Source organism: Musa acuminata, chromosome BXJ3-1, assembly GCF_036884655.1.
Source record: "Musa acuminata AAA Group cultivar baxijiao chromosome BXJ3-1, Cavendish_Baxijiao_AAA, whole genome shotgun sequence".
In the NCBI taxonomy this organism is placed as follows: Eukaryota; Viridiplantae; Streptophyta; class Magnoliopsida; order Zingiberales; family Musaceae; genus Musa; species Musa acuminata.
In genome coordinates, this window is record NC_088349.1 from 13,360,147 (window position 1) to 13,377,520 (window position 17,374).

General features: G+C 35.1%; 1 protein-coding gene across 3 annotated transcripts; it reads left to right on the top strand.

The window, feature by feature from the left end:
* The first annotated feature begins 8,715 nt into the window (after positions 1-8,715).
* LOC135629401 (OVARIAN TUMOR DOMAIN-containing deubiquitinating enzyme 9-like) lies at positions 8,716-17,307 on the top strand. Of its 3 annotated transcripts, none has more exons than XM_065136706.1 (13): positions 8,716-8,853; positions 8,967-9,316; positions 11,105-11,374; positions 11,450-11,530; positions 11,610-11,761; positions 12,597-12,670; positions 14,227-14,281; positions 14,955-15,044; positions 15,137-15,210; positions 15,309-15,357; positions 16,476-16,560; positions 16,837-16,893; positions 17,067-17,307. In XM_065136706.1, the coding sequence occupies exons 3-13, from the start codon at positions 11,218-11,220 to the stop codon at positions 17,126-17,128; spliced, it is 936 nt and encodes a 311-aa protein (XP_064992778.1). In that variant the 5' UTR covers positions 8,716-8,853; positions 8,967-9,316; positions 11,105-11,217; the 3' UTR covers positions 17,129-17,307. The 3 variants fall into 3 exon arrangements, with proteins under 3 accessions (XP_064992778.1, XP_064992780.1, XP_064992779.1); XM_065136708.1 differs by having other exon boundaries at positions 14,970-15,044; XM_065136707.1 differs by having other exon boundaries at positions 11,462-11,530.
* Positions 17,308-17,374: the final 67 nt, after the last annotated feature.

The following is a 17,374-nucleotide window of genomic DNA, read 5'->3' on the forward strand; positions in this document are numbered from 1 at the left end:
TACTTCTTCAGCTTCAATTTGTTGTAAGTGGTAATGATAAATATATTTTTTCGTAAGTATACAATAACCATAACACTTTCCTGAACACCTTTTCTCTCCTATGCTCACCGGTTGCTTCCTTATACTTGGCATTGGTAGCTTCCAACTTCTTCTTCACTTTAGCTTAGATTGATTGTATTTACTCAACTATGTTGTTAGTTGCTACACATATTCTGAAAGTCTTTGGTAGGCGAATTAAATCCAAAACTTAGCTTCAACACTTTCTTGTAAATAATAAAGAATGATGATGTTTCGATAAAACTATGAAATACGATGTAATAAGCAAATTCAGCTTATGTCTTAGCTTATCACCACAAATATAATGAATCAAGTCTTCAAAAATTCTATTAGTTATCTTTATCTGACTATCAATTTGTAGGTGAGCTGTACTACTAAACTTCAAACTTGCATCAAATATTTTTCACAAAATTAACTAAAAATAAGATAAAAACTTAGAATTTTAATTAAAAATGATTAATTTTAGTACCACATGTAGGTGCATGACATCTTGAAAGAATAGCCTCTACTGCATCTAAAGTCTTCTGAGATAGTATGAAATAAGCCATCTTGGACAACTGATCTAACTACAAATATAGAATTAACTCTCCTTTGAGTTATTAGCAATCTTAGTATAAAATTCATAAATTAAAACTCCTAAATACCTTTTGGAATTGGTAATGGTATATATAAATTAGTGTTTTGCGATTGATCTTGGGCAATTTGATAAGTTGGATATTTTCTTATAAAATTACCTACATCCCTTTCTAATTGTAGCCATAAGCCTCTCTCCTCGACACTTGCTATTGTTTTGTCTCACCTGAAATGTTCGTTAAGTCCTTCTCTATATAAATGTCGAATAATCTTTTCTTATAAGGACATCCTTGAAATGCACAGCTTGTTACTTTTGAATAAGTAACCATCATAGATATGAAAATCATCTGTAGGTTGCCTTATTAAATGCTTCTCTCAAACATATTTGAAGTCCTTATCTTCAGCATACAGATCCTTTAGGTATTGAAACCCCACAACTTCATTACTTAGAGAAACTAGTAAAGTTACTCTTCTACTTAATATTAGGATCGAGTAGACACTAAGAGGGCGGTGGGGGGTGAATTAGTGCTTATGTAAAAATTACGTCGATTTGAAAACTCGTTCAATGTAGAAAGACCGTTTTGATAAAGCTAATATCGGAAAGTGTTTAAACTTGACGTAGAGTAAATGCAAAATGAAGTAAGCAGCTAAGTAAGTAATAAAAGTAAGCAGCAAAGGAAAAGAGCACATCAGATTTATAGTGGTTCGGTTATTGTAACCTATATCGACTCTCGATTCCTCCTCCGTTGAGGCCATCGGCGTCTACTATTAGTCTTCCTTCAATGGGTGAAGACCAACTACCCTCTTATAATACTTTCTCCTTTCCACAGGTTTAGGAGATAACCTTTACATAGCACTCTTTTACAAGTACTCCATCACACACCTCCCTTAGGACTAACTCTAAGTAGTAGGAGGAGGGAACTCAAAGTTTTAGCGGAGTTTACTCAGTTTTTTCCTCAAGAATTCTTGCTCCTTTCTTGCTGCACAAGTGAGGTATTTATAGGCCCTAAATGGTTTTAAAAATAGAGCCAAAAATTTAAATTCTTGGGTCTTCTAGGTACGGGTAGTACCACATCCTACACTAGACAGTACTACCGCCTACAGCCTGACACTAAGCGGTACCACTGCTTGACACATTGTCACTGGGCGGTACCACCGCTTGACAGCCTCAGAGACTGAGTTTTTTGAGTTTTCCAACTCATAAGTGATTCCACCGCCTGTTCTAGCGGTACTACCACCTGACCCAACTTTTGGGTCACTGAATAGGCCTCCTAATGAGCCCAAATCAATCCCAATTAAGGCTCAATTGGCCCCTAATCGAGTTAGCATGATTACATCAAAAGCTAACTCAATTAGCTCCTTAAACTACTTCGATCTTAGATAAATAATTACGAAGCATAAATCCTTTATCCGGCATGTCATTTGTTCATTTGGCGCTTCGTTCGATCCTTCGGCCCGATACTCGAATTCATGGCACGAAACCTCTACGGATACGTCGACCGATCCTCCGGCCTGACGTCTAATCTTCTCATATGTTCACTCTGGCCCAACGTTCGATTTATCATACTTTAATTAATTTGCCTCTTGTTGATCGAAGCTAGTCCCGCGTTACTCAAAACGTAGATTAGATCACAAACTCATCAATTGATTTCATCATCAAAATTCGAGATTCAATACTCAAAGCATCAGCAAGATGATTGGAAGCAACAAATTGCTTTATATAGAAAGCCTATTTTACAAAATACTAAACCATTTTAAAAACTAGAAGCATTTAAATTTAAATGCTTCTAGTTTTTAAAATGGTTTACAAACTTATATGGAATCAAGTAACATTCCCAATTCCGTAAAGCTTATATCATAGCATACAATTTTCAATAACCTCAATCTATTGAAACTTTTCTTTCTTCAAATAGTTAGGAGTGATAATATTGGTGAAATTTCTAATGGATCTCTTATAAAAAATAGCTCCTCACTTCTGTGATAGTGTTTGGAGTAGGTCATTCTCGAATGACATGAATCTTTTTTTTCATCTATATGAATCCTATTAGCACTCACAATAAACTCTAAGAAGATCAATCGATTTGTTAGGAAGTCACACTTCTTTAAATTGATATATAATTTGTTATCTTGTAAAATAGTTAGGACTTACTATAAATAGTCCATATGTTCTTCCCTACTATGACTATAGATTAGAATGTTATCAAAGTAGACTACTATAAATTATTCGATCAATGGTTTAAGTACCTAATTCATAAGCCTCATGAATATACTTGGTGCATTTGATAACCCAAATGACATAACCGATCATTCACATAAGTCTTCTTTTGTCTTGAATGTAGTCCTTCATTCATCTCTAAGCCTTATGCGAATTTGATGATATTTACATATCAATCTATGATAATATCTTGGAGCTTTATAGTTGATCTAGCATATCTTCTAATTGAGGTATGGGAAAGTGTGACTATGATCTTATTGATGACTCTACTATCTATGCACATCCTTCAGCTTTCATCTTTCTTGGGTGTCAACAAAGTTGGGACTACACATGGGTTTATACTTTCTCAAATATATTCCTTCCGCATTAACTCTTCTATCGTCTCCTTCAACATGTCATTCTCTTTTGGGTTCATTTGGTAGTGAGGTAAATTTGGTAGACTTACTCCTAGAGCTAAATCAATTTGGTGTTGAATATCTCTCATGGGTGAAAGTCCATCTGGTAATTCTTCAAGGGTGATCTCTTTGAATTCTTCTATTATAAATCTTAGTCCTTTTGGAATCTTTCCTTCATGTGACTTTTCTCCCTTCATAATTGATAGTTATAGGTGCCATGCAAGCCAATCACGTGAGTAATGACATATATGACATTATATATACTCTTTTTACTTATTATATTATTTGATATTTTATCACTTAATATTTTTTATTATATATTATATATGTATATATATATATTATGATATCCATGGATTTGTGGAATGAGAATCAAATCGTGATGAGATTACGTTAATGAGACCGATTCACCTTAGACACTAGGGATACAATGCAGGTAATCATTAGAGAATATGTTCACTGATTAATCCGCTTACGGAATACTGGATGGTTGATGATGCTTTATTGTCAGATAGCGAATCCATCGTCCTAGTGGTGTATCTAGTCTTTAGACTTGAGATACCAAGGATATCTATGAGTACTCAACTCTTTGATATCGAACTTATAGGTCTGGAAGTTACAGATGTAACATAACCGGTCATCAGGAGTGATAACCAACTTTACGAGGGCTATTAAGTGTCAATAGAGGATCATCCACTCTCGGTATCATGAGAAAAATATCTCATGTATTCTTGCTGAGACAAATCCATAGCTAGAGTCATTCGAATTGAGAGAAAAAGAGTTATATGAGAGAATTCGATTAAAGCAAGACTCGAGTAAAAATCGTATGGGTCTGATAGTACCATGCCCGGTATATGATTTTTGGGATATTAGATGGATGAATGACTATAGGTACATGGTAACTAAGGATAGACATATCCAATAGATTGGATTCCCTTATATCATCTAGGGATTGTGGCGTAATAGCCTTGTACATCCACAATCGATGAGTCGAGTTAATTATTATCCAAAAAGAGTTCTAACAAGTATGACTCATGGTCAGCTCGATATTGGGCCTAAAGGGTCACACACATATGGTAAGTGTTGGGACGAGTAGATGTTAAGATATGAGATATCCGATGGAGGCCCTATCTTATTGGATATCCAATAAGCCACTAAATTATTGGATCCTATAGATGAGATTCAATAAGAGCCAATAAGAGATTATTGAGTAGAGATCAACTAACCTAAGAGGCTTGGATAGTTGGATGGAGATCCAATACCCATTATGGTAGAATCGATTAGGGTTAAGTTGACAAAGGGCCTCTATAAATATAATGGAACCAAAGGTCCATGGGCTAGGCTTTTTGGCTACTATCTCCTATTCTCCTCCTCAACTAGCCCCTATTTGGGGTGTCTGGATAGCAAGAAGAGGCAGCTCATTCTTGATTGTGTGATGCGCACGAGGAAGAGATTTGGGCAGCGATTTGAGGAGCGTCTTCGTAGCCCTTACTTTGTGGATCATCGCTAGAGAGGAGGACAATTGACCTTCTTCATCCTCTTCCAGAGATCTGTAGGTTTTCAGGGATATATGATCTCCCTAGGTAACACATCTTTCTTATATGCATGGTTTTTGGTTTTACGGGTTTTTACGCATAAATTTTTACACGACAATGAAACCTTTTTTTTTCACAAGAAATTATGAGATTTTATTTTTTATTCTACCGCTATGCATATGATGTCATCTTAGATTTTTCAATAATAATAAGAGCATGTTCTTTAGAACTAATAATAAATTCCTACTCATAGTTGAAAATGAAAAAGAAAGACTTTCCCTTAACTTTAAAGTGTTAAGACTTTTTGGTAGTGAGTAAAATAATAATCTTCTTCCCATTCTATCAAAATATATAAATATTTTTTCTTCCAAAATGGGTTGCATTCACTTCATATTATCATGACCTTTCAAGTAGCACATGACATGCATCCATGTCAACTACATCATATACAACTTCCTCCTTATAGTTTTTTTCAATTGAGGGAGGAAGGAACTCTATAAATCTCAATTATAGTGATAGTTTAGCTTTCTTTAATCCAACTTAACTTATATAGTTTTGGATGAGCTTCTTTATATAATTTTAAGTGTTTCACTGGTGATTTGAATTTAATGTTGTCATAGCTTTTATTATCTATGATCAATGTACAAACTTTGTTATTAACACTATATCTGAAAGATTTTTTTATGCTTAAGATGGATCTTTTTTGCATTGGGATGCGTAATAATCTTTTTACAACCCATGCTATGTGTTTCTCTTCTTTCTCTACTATTTCAGCATTATCAATATCATCAATTACATCATCTCGGGTATCTTTTTTTTCTTCAAAGTCATCTTTATGATATGCAAGATTGATAGTCTTACGAGCACGATACTCATTAGAATGATGGCTAGGCTCCCCATATTTGAAATATTTCTCAATCATGAGTCGAACATATGGATTGTTTATGGTAGTCGGGATATGCTTAGCTTGCTTTGTTACTCCTTTGGTACTTATGCTTTGATTTATAGATTGTATTAACTTAGTCATAATGTACGTTTTTTTTTAAGAGTAGATTGTGTTATTGGAGTAGAGAATTATTAGGTAATAATTGGAGGTCGAGTCAATAATATTTTAGACTTTAATACCATATTATGAGCTTCATCTACTATCTATATCATAATTAAAGACATTCTTTTTTTAATTACAGATTTTAGTTCATTGACATATCTTACTATCTGCTAGTCTTTTGACTCTAGTAAGTTATATCTAGCTAAAAGGTGTAAAAACTCATTCAGTATACTTAGTTACATATCAAGTGTCTTGGATGCAATTAAAGTATTATTGAAACAATAGTTGTTCAAAGTCTACGGGTAGGAATCTTCATTTGAGAATTTACTTCATCTTCTACCATGTCTGTATTGGTGTTTTTCCTTATTTTTTTTTATTATTTTATAATATATCACACCAAGCTATTATACCTCCTTTCAACTTATATGTAATAAGCTTGATTTGTTTGTGATAAGGAATATTCATCACCTTGAAAAAATTTTCTACTTTATAACTTAAGTTGAGAAAAGCTTCAACACTGAGGTGGTCATTAAAACCGGAGAGGTTTACTTTAAGATGATAATCCTTAAATAGTCTATTTCATTTGGGTGGTACTTGATGTCTTCTATATCTTTCACCGTCATCTCCTGAGTCATCATCATATACTATTAGTTATTGTGGGTGGATAGTATCATATCGGTTGAAGTGTCACAGTTGAGTTGCACATGCACATCTTTTTTGGTTGGTTTTGTGATAGTCTATAATTCCTTCATCTTCATGTGACTCATCTTTATAGGCTGGTTATGTTGGATTGCAGACCCGTGTTGATAATTTGGCTAGTCATTAACATCAACTTTAGTATAGTTGACCTTACCATCATCATGAAGTCTGTTGGTGCTTAAACATAAGTTAGTGAGTATGTCACGAATCTCTCGAAGTTCCTTGGTTATTCTGGCTTCTTATTCTTCTAAGCTACCCATGGGGCTAACACTCCCGATCATTATTGTTAGAGTTATTACCATTGCCTCCAACACAAAGGTCATCACCATCAATTGCCATCGCCGATAATATCATCATTGTTATCGCCATTATTATTACTAAATCTCATCTTAGTAAATTAAGTTTATGATATATAAGATCCAGTATAAATGGTGAATATAGAGTATATTTCTTAACTTTCTAATCACAAATTTATTTCGGGACGAAAAAAATCAACTCCAACTTTACAATACTCAAAAGATATTATTTCTTGATAATCCCATAAGCTTACAGGAGATCTTTATTTATACCAGTTTTAAAACTAGTCAACTAATAACATGAGATAATCAAAAGAAATACAAAAATAAAAATAATAAGTGGGTAAATTTAGGCTCCTTGAAAATAGTCTTCCCATGATGCTCTCCTATTGATCTTGGTACCAACTTGTATATTGTCATGTGATCTTTATAATTATATATTATACTCCTAGAGTATTTAAATATTTTTAAATATTTAAGGCTCCAAAGTAGGTTTCTTAATCAATTTTTTCTTCTTCTAAATTGACTTGATCAATTCTTTTATAAAAGTCTTTTTCTTCCTGTCCTACATTAGTAAGTGGTAGAATATAATTTGATTAACTAGCTAAGCTAGCTACCATTCAAAGTTTTGAATCTAAATAAAAAAAAAATTAGTTTCTTCCTTTCTCTTTAGATAAAGAGGTAGTCTTGGAGGATAGTTTGCGATGATACATGACTTTTGGCTTGATTGTATTTTTAGGATATCAATAAATCAAAAACACTTAAATTAACATCCCTTCTCACAAACAAGTGTAGATGCATAAAGCCTAAGCGCATGAATAATACACAAGTTCATGAATGGTTGATAGTTCTCCCAACTCTTTCTTCTCTAGATGAACAAATAGGTATGTATTCAAGGGAAAGCTTGTGTCTAACTCTCCAGATCATGGTCACACTTGGAGCGAAAGGAGCTTAAAGTAATGCAAGTAGGACCTTAAAATAAGTACAGAACTTACTCAGCACATAATTTTATGATTAGGAGTGCATGCACCCGACCTAAACGTACCTTTAGCATTAATCAGTCTTATAATATATCAGTGGCGTTGGAAGATATAAGAACATGGAATCTGGTGATCACCGGTTTGAAGTTTAATTTCTTACCCAAGTTAACATGTATTAATTAATTAAAATTAATCATATATTATCTCTTGTAATTAATTATCTCTAGTATCCTAATCCTTATATTTTTAAAAGTTATATCGGGATCTCTGTATTGTTGAGACATTTAATCTCGTTTTCAAAAAATCATAAGATTTATTATTGAACACAAACTGATTTTGTCTTACTTCAATTTACCACTGAGCACATGTGATATTTTTATTGACAGAATCCATGATGTGAGAAAAAATAAGATTAAATGTTACATTCGTAATTATAAAGATTTTAATATAATTTTTAAAAATATAAAAATCAGAATAATTAGTAATTAAATCAATTAATTGCTAGGAGATAGGATAGAAAAAAAATTCAAGAGTAAAAATCAACCTTTGAATGCTATAAAGAACTCATGTAAGGTTTTGACCTCAAAGTCTCTCGCTCTTCCCGGGAAAGTAGGTAGGACTCTAATACAAGTCGCCTTCTTCACGCCCACTCTAAAGCCATCGGGTGCATGCAATCCATGAGACCCTCTCCGTCTCCATGTATTCTGCCTTTCCATCAAAATGTTAGGAAGATGTTTCTTCGAGTGCAGTGAGCACCAAACGAATCACAAATGAGATGATGAGTAATAGGTATTCAAAATGCCACGTCGGTCACGTACTGTTTATGTCGTCATCTTCGTCGAGGCTGACGCCCGTCGACGTCGACGGCTAATAATATAAAAGAAGGGAACCCTATTACGATTTCCAATCCAATTTCTAACGCCGACGAAGCTGCGGTGATCCGCTCGGCGTACGCAGACACACTTCCGACCTCGCGTGCAGCTTACGTCCTCACCTCTCCTTGCTTTAGCCGCGGAATTCCGCGGTCACCATCAACTCCACGCAACCTTCGATCGGTAAGCCGCCGGAGCGCCCGGTTTTCTCGCAGTCCTTCCCCGTGCTCGCGTCGGATCCTAGTCATCGGATCAGGATGTCAACCCACGTCTATTGAATTCTCTTCCCGTTGCAGGTATCCGTCCGAATCCGCTACCCTGACCCGGTCAAATTCGTCAATCAGCCGGCTCAAATCACTGGGTTCACAACGAAGCCGGCTTACTCGACCCGTCATCACTGTTGACGGCCGTCAGATGGAAGGCATCTTTACCGTACGCGTGTCGGCCGAGTAGTGGGGCTTGAGGCGATTACAAAAGGAAGACGCAGCTTCCTCTCGCTCGCTCCCTCTCGCTTCGTTCCATTGTGGCGTCTCGAGGGTGCGCTGCTCGCTCGTTTGTGTTTCTCGCGATCGGTCGGTTTCCTTTTGGTCCAAGAAAGAGGCACTCGTCGGTCTCCTCTTCCTCGTCCCTCGATTGTTCTCGTTGTGTAAGTCTCTGTGTACTTTCGATGTTTTATGTTTATTTGTATTGAAGATTAAGCGCATCGTGGATATCCGATGGATGACGCCTAACTTTCTTGGATCGATCCGCGGTTTCCTCATCAGAGGCTTGGGGATGATTGATGCGTGTGTTGTAATTGAGATGCAATATTGATTCTGTTTTCGCTACCTGGTGATGTTTCGTACAATTCTGATTTCGTGTGGATCTTATTAACATGTCATCGAGAAGCTTCAGGATTTGGCTGGAAGAATTCTAGCTTGGATATGTATAGGATTTCTTGTACATGTGAAGTGGTACACTTCAATAGATCCTATCTGCTACTAATTTTTCCTTAGATTCAGATTTTAGCACTTATCATTAAAATTGAATTACTATTTAACGCGAAGAATGACAGAAGGATCATGATCAGATTGCATTTTGACACTTTAAATACTATTTGATCAACACACTGTTGACCTTGAGTCGCTGTTATCCCCTACCTTTTCCTTTTTTATTTATTTCGGCTCCTTTTTCCTTCTTTTTTTTTTTGCCTTTTCTTGGTGGAAAGAAGCTAAAAGGAAAGGGGATGGGGGCCTTTTAACCACTTGCACTTTTCAAGAACAAGCAACTAAAAATTTTCTGCCGGCTTTCTCTAAACTGCACCGTAAGAGCTCGGCATGTGCTTTTTGACATCTTGTCTTATATTGAATGCTTCTCATCAAAATATTTGTCAATAGACCGATGAATGGCTAACGGAACAAAGCTGAGAACATCATCAATGGCCTGACTTAGGCCCTAATCAGTAGCCTAGTTGACTAACACAATTTCAATTACCTTTTTCAAATAATTCCAAGTGCTAATAATGTTTACTTGTGTTCATGGTCCATGTGGTATTGGCCTTGTTGTGGATGCTATTATATTCAAGTCTCAAAAGTTTCAAGAATACGGACAGGTCATATCCACATATCATAAATGAGCAACTTCACTTTCCTTTTAATCCAAATACATTTCTCATTTTTGTAGCTGAACTTTGGCAATTTTTTCTTGATTTATTAGATCTTTAGTTGTCTCTAAAATCATTTTTCAATAAGTATGATAATAAATGACTATATAGTTTGACATGTTTTGAAATGCAAGTATAACGCTTCAAGGGAAGTTTTGGGATCACTAGTGGATTTTTGTTCTCAAAAAATATAAATCATGCAAATCTACGGCCATGAACATTCACAATTTTAAAACAGGAGCAGTTTCCAATTTTAGCGTACTCACAGCTTACACATATTGGGTCTCATATTAGTTGTGGAAAAGCTCAGCAACACTCGAATAAGGTGCATTCTAGCTTACCATATCATTCTTATACTCATTCAACAAATGGTGAACTCTGAGGTCATATAAATTTTGTTTGAACTAAACTTACAATAGCAAATTTTATCTGAATTTCATTCCTGCTGAGAAGGACCAATTGCTATTTCTTTTTTTTTATTTGTTTTTTTTTACCAATTGCTATTTCACATTCAACATCATCATCTGCTAAATTTTTTAATTCAAGTGATGAATTCAGTAAGCAGAAAGCATGTCAGAATGTTGAGCGACTTTATTAAGATATATAAGAGTGATCCAGTTGCATTCACCCTGTAATGAAGCTTATCCTTATTCCATTTTAAACAGCCATATATTCATGCATTTCTTCATATCTCCTCAATCTATAAATGAATTATCTTGGTGCTTCTTTTACTCTATGTTCAGTTTAAATTTATTCAATGTGCCTATTCACTTAGCATAATGTGTCATGCAGCGGATGACTTCTGCTAATGGTACATTGAGATCTCTTGGTGGCTGACATATTCGAGCTATAATAAACAACTCTAGGAAGGGTAATTCCAGAATTCACTTTGTTGGAACACTGTTATGAGAACATATCTGATGGGTACCTACGAGCAAGACTCTGAGGCTTATCGGTGGGAAGTTGGTCCTTTCCATAATTACCTATTTGCAAACCCTCCATATTTTATTGGCAGCACTGAGCAGGACTCGGTCTTTTATTCCAGTCGTTGTATTAGAGAAGGTACGTCGATGCACACAATGCTACTGTATAAAACAATGAGATAATTGTATACACTTATACTAAGATTTTCTAAAGTTGTTGATGCAGATGCTTCTGGAACTGCACGTGATTTCACGGAAGATCTGTTTGGCCAATATACAAGAGAATACAGTTTTGGTACTACGATAAATATAAGTTTCTGCAGCTAGTTAAAGATTTATTGTTATAGCTTGTATCATGATGTTCATTATTGTAGGGGTTGAGAATGGGCAGGAAGAGGTGTCTAATTTTTGTTCTAGTCCCAGAGAAAACTCTTGTGAGGGGCTGTATTCATTGGATGTAACAGATGAGCATTCTGCTGCAGATGGTGAAGTTGGTAGAAGGCTAAATCAGATGGTTCCCATCCCTGTAAGTTTGTGCTGATCTTCTAAATTCACATCTCATTTCATGTTTCTCAATTTTGATATTTACTTCTTATGGGATAGGACAATGTCTAAACTAATTTGTATGTATTATTTTAATATGAAAGTGCAACATTAATTGTATGTGGTTGTCAATGGTCAAAATAAGCAATGATGTTTGCATATGTACAGAGACTCCTACTTTGTTCAAAGTGCGGTCTTTCTGTTACAAAATAGATGTGGTTATTCAGCATGGCACAAACAGAATTAATAATGATAAGATTTAAAAGCCAAAGATAATATGAAGGAATCCAACTTATATTTAGATATAATACGGCCCTAGGTTTGAGCCAGATAAGCAATAATTGACTTGAAAGTGGATGTAAGTACAAGGCGCAAGCTAGATCAATGGGCTTTATGTGAAGATCCATATATGGGTAGGTTGTGTAAATACTGGACAAAGTATAAAGGTTAGCATAATCAAGGTTTAGACTCATGAACTGCTACAATACCATGATAAAGTTTTAGTTAGGTCCACCACTTGTAAGTTGTACCAACAACTTCAGCTGATAGATAAACTCTCAACTCATGTTTATTCTTTAATAATTAAAGATCGCTTCAACTCTAGTATATGCTGTGTACTGCATCATTGGCATGCTTCGGTGCACTATCATTGCTTTAGTAGTCTAAGCACAGACTACACTCATACACTCTAAATTTGGCTGATTGCTGAGGTTTGCTATCCATGTGTTATTTTCCTATAGAATAAATTCATTTTACTTGGCTGTGCCATATTTATGTATTTACTATTATATAAGGCCATTGTTGCTTGGTTGCTGCAGCATGTTCCTAGAATTAATGGACAAATTCCTTCTGTTGATGAAGCCACGTCGGATCATCAAAGACTTACAGACAGGTGTGGCCCATTAACTCTTTTAAGTTTTTGTTTAAGACTTTACTTCTAGAAATAAGTCAAAACAAGTCTATTAGTACCAGATCGATGGAATGATGTTCGTACTAGTAGAAATAGAAATAGATAAACCCTGGATAAACAGGTTATTTGCTTTATGGTAGCTGAGGATTGGGTTTATTCCATGAATCTCATGCTATGATTAATAGTTCCTTCCTGTCTCTTCGAAATTTTCAATACAACTTTCCTTACTGTCTCTTCTTTCTTGATAAGAACTTATAATTCTGAACTTCTGATGCCAGTGAAGACTTGAAATTAAACTCAAAAGTGTGATTAACCTGTTAATGTTGATATTTACTTGTGCCCTTATGGCCTTATCAAACTCAAAAGTGTGATTAACCTGTGATTTTCTGTAACTGTGGTTATTTGACTAAAAAATTGCTGGTTGGATAGATGTCACTATTATATGTTTTAGTAGCCTACTTTATACTCTTATCAGGAGCAAGCACATAACAACTTAATTTGAACACTCAAATTTTCTAACTACCTTAACATAATTAAAGATAACTTTTGTTCAGGATTTTGAATACCGGTCCATACCGATGTATCGATATGTATCGTTGGTACGTCAAGGCGTACCCTGGCGTACCAATGGTACACTCTAAAACCTTAAAAATACCTCCACTACCATGCTGGTCGGTACGCCTCGGTAACAATCAAAATCGCGGTACTGGTCGGTACGCCTCGGTATCGATCAAAGCACTGGTATCGCCCGATAGAGGGCAGTCCGTATACCGATATTCTTTCGGACCGGTACGTACCCCCCATACTGGGTGGTACATATCAAAATTGAGAACCCGGCTTTTGTTAATGCCTATGGCCATATGGTTAGGATTATTTCCATGTTTCTGCATCATGTACTCTCTAAAAGATGTGTAAATTTAATAGTCATAGATAGATAGTTTGGACAAGCTTCATTTATTTAATTTTTCTTTTTCACTAGTATATTTGTGTCTATGAAGCATAGTTTCTAATGCAAAATACCAAATATCATATGATAGATATACCTGTGTCAAAAAATCCAGCAATAACATTCTAAAACCTTGCCAATATTTTACATTGTTGAGATTGTGAAATTATGAAACATGATAAAAATGGCTATCGTCCTTATTAATTGAGAAATAATTTAAATTCTAACAACAGATGCTCAAAATATGTAGAAAAGATAATCAAATAATATGATTATATGCTATCTTCTTTATCATCAAACCATATTATTCAAGAAGCAGGAGGTGTACCTAAGAGATATCTACAGAGTACATACCAAGCCTCCTTAAAGTATTGACTTTTGTTAATGATTTAAAAAATCTAATATTTCTAAAAAGTATCTGCATATATTCTAGAAATATTTGATGAATTGAGTTGTCACCCATGTTCACTGCAGTTACGAGTATTTAAAGGCATCCATTTTTATTAAATTTTCCTGAAGTCATCCATCTTCAAGGAGTTACTTTGCAGGTTCTAATCTTTCTCTAAATGGTTGTTCATTGTTTGCATTGCAGGTTGCAGTTGTATGACTTGATTGAGCATAAGGTCCAAGGAGATGGTAACTGTCAGGTTAGTCATGCCAAATTATTCCTTAAATGACATAGTTGTGTTCTGGGGAAACCTGATTCTATATAAGCTTGCCTAATAGTCACACTCGATTGCTAGGGCAGTGCTTTCTCTATTACTGAAACCATTATGCATTTGATTCGTTTCCTTTTTAGTGATCAACCATTTACCTTGCTTTTCTGGAAAGCTGGTTCTCAAAGGTTTGCAGGAGACACTGGTTCTAGTTTTGACTATGAGATTTGGTATCAAGATCAGATTGGATTGACCAGATGAATTGTCAAGTCAGATTTTGGGATGAGATTAAATATGACAACCGCAAATATGTGGGACTAATGGGTTGTCAGAGTTAAAAAGAAGGGACATCAGAAATCCAGATTAGCTGATGCAGTTGAATTCTATTTTTTGTAGATATAGATTTTGGGCAATAATTAGGCATTTCACTAGTTACTCATAGTTGGTAAGCTTCCAACTTTGGACAAAGAATTATTTTAAGAAAGCAATAAGGACCTGACCTTGACAGTATAGGTCCAGACTAACTTATCGGCTGTGTTTCAAGAATCTGATCCTAATAATAGCTGGCCCTTACATGAAATGGACATGTTCTATTTCGCAACTATGATTTGATTCTTTAGGGCAGTCATTTCTCTTTTTATCCAAGACCTGACATTAGTAATAGTGCATGTTTCTCCAGTTCCGGGCACTGTCTGATCAATTATATGAAACACCTGAACACCATGAGTTTGTGAGACAGCAAGTTGTTGATCAGGTTGGTTTTTTATTCTCTTAATATTATTCTCAGTATCTTTCTTATGCACTTATCATGTTTTAACTAGCAAAATGTGCTTTTTTGTTTTTCAGCTCAAGTCTCACTCTGAGATCTATGAGGGATATGTTCCAATGCCATATGGTGACTACCTGAATAAGCTTTCGAAGTATGTTTTATTTTTCATAAGATTCTAGGCCCTGATGTTGTTCTAAGCAAACACATCACTGTTTCTGTAGTTTGTTTGATTTACACTGTCATATGCAGGAGCGGCGAGTGGGGTGATCATGTAACATTACAAGCAGCTGCAGATTCAGTATCACACTTCGTTCTTTTGCCTTCTTTTATTTTCTGATTTTTTTTCCATTCTGATTCTGTTTTCTTGTCTTGACATTTTGGCTTATCTCGATAATAATGACTGTATTATGTTTGCATTATGTTTAATGGTTAAATACTTAAAGTAGAAAATTTTAACTGAGGCCATGTATGCAATGATATGAAGTTTGAATAAGGTGCAAATATCTCTAAAGCTACAGTCTTAGTTTTGTCTTTTTTTTTTTAATCTCAATACATGTCAAAGGTGGACTGCGAAATAGAGATCAAGTTTGTTCAAAGTTAAATTTAGTTTGCTAGGATGTGTCAGTGGGAAATGATTTTGGAACAATATCACTATCTCGAGATTGATGTTTTCAAAAGTGCAAGAAGCTCATGTTTTAGCTTAATATTTTTATGAACTTATGTGGATCTTGTGGAGGATCATAATTTTGCAAGGGTAGTGTTTTTTTTTTTTTTTTTTGTCAGTGGATAGATTGATTTCAAATTTTGTCATGGATGAAGTAAAATAGATGCTCATGCTTTTTATAAAGTTTCCTGGGAATGATAAAGAGGAAGGGCAAGGGAGATAAGACCTTTGGTTTGTTCATTGTTTTATCTACTTATTTAATAAATGCTTGCAAAGAAAGTTTTTCATTCAAATAGATGGATATATACTGATATACACTGATCAGCATGTACTATTAATAAAGAAACAATACTTTCTTTCAGTGCCAAGTGTTGTGTCTCTCATCCCTAACACTTTTGAACTTTCTTTCAATATTTCTCCTCCACAAGATCCTCATAATTATCTTTTGCAAGTTCGAATAGAAAAGGTTAACCCGGACAGCCTGGGGATTATTGCTTCAAAATAGCCACTCCCTCCTGAGTTACAGTCAATTACTTCTGTTGTCAAATAATTCTTTATTCCATGCATGTTATGTTTTGAGGAATAACTAGAGCAACCTTTTAATTGCACAAATGCTGAGATCATATGCTTAAATGTTGATGCTGTAGTTTGTTTACTAAGTTGATTCTTCAGCTTATAGTGGAGCTAAGCACTTCTATTTTCATTATTTTTAACAGATTTTTTTGTGTTGTTGTGAATTTTCTGTTCTGCAGTACGGAGTTAAAATTTTTGTCATAACATCATTCAAGGATACTTGCTATATCGAGATTCTGCCCAGTGTTCAGAATTCTAACCGAGGTACATCTCAAATTTAGAGTTTCCTGTTAAGAATAATTTAGTCTAATTAAATTTACTCACCTTGAATAGTTAAGACCTGGAGTTAAGAATGGAACTAAAAATCAGCATGAAAACTAGTGTTCCAATTAGGCTACTTGCTCTTGTGAGGGGTCAAACGTAAGCGCACTGTCATAGACCCTACACATTTCATCTATCTTGATATCCATAAAATACTAATAACTTTTTCATCTGTTTCTGGGCTTGGAGCTATAATCAAAGTCGTATAATTTGTTGCAGTCATTTTCTTGAGCTTTTGGGCTGAGGTGCACTACAACTCAATTTATCCTGAAGGTGGTAAGTACATTATTGTATTCTCCATGTCTCACTGGTAGATCCCCACTTTGCATCGGTTGCAGGACAAATAGAAAACAAATGCGCTTTCCAATCCTTCCAGCAAAAACTTTGTTGTTGTGGTACATTATTGGAACACTTGTATTTTGGTTAATATTTCCTTTTTCTTCGTTCAGATCTTCCTGCCGCAGACACAAAGAAGAAGAAAAAATGGTGGCAGTTTGGAAATAAGCATTAAGGCCATTTGGATTACAGCGTTAATATGATACCGACTTGGATTTGAATATTGGGTCTGACAAATCACAGATTTCATGTTATATTATAATTCTCAGCTTCGCAATAGCTTGTAGATGTATGTCTATTCTGATTTTACATGCTACGTTCGTTATCTATTCAATTCCTCTATAGCTTACATGAGCTGTGGCTACGGTTCTCTAATCGAGCTTTGGGCACCAGTACAACAATTTTTCTTAGATTCGACACT

Bases quoted from the DNA above. Each gene is read 5' to 3' on its own strand.
- LOC135629401 (XM_065136706.1), top strand. From the start codon at position 11,218: ATGAGAACATATCTGATGGGTACCTACGAGCAAGACTCTGAGGCTTAT. The intron at 14,282-14,954 runs GTTAGTCATGCC...CATTAGTAATAG, and splicing joins AAGGAGATGGTAACTGTCAG to TGCATGTTTCTCCAGTTCCG. The intron at 15,045-15,136 runs GTTGGTTTTTTA...TTTGTTTTTCAG, and splicing joins GACAGCAAGTTGTTGATCAG to CTCAAGTCTCACTCTGAGAT.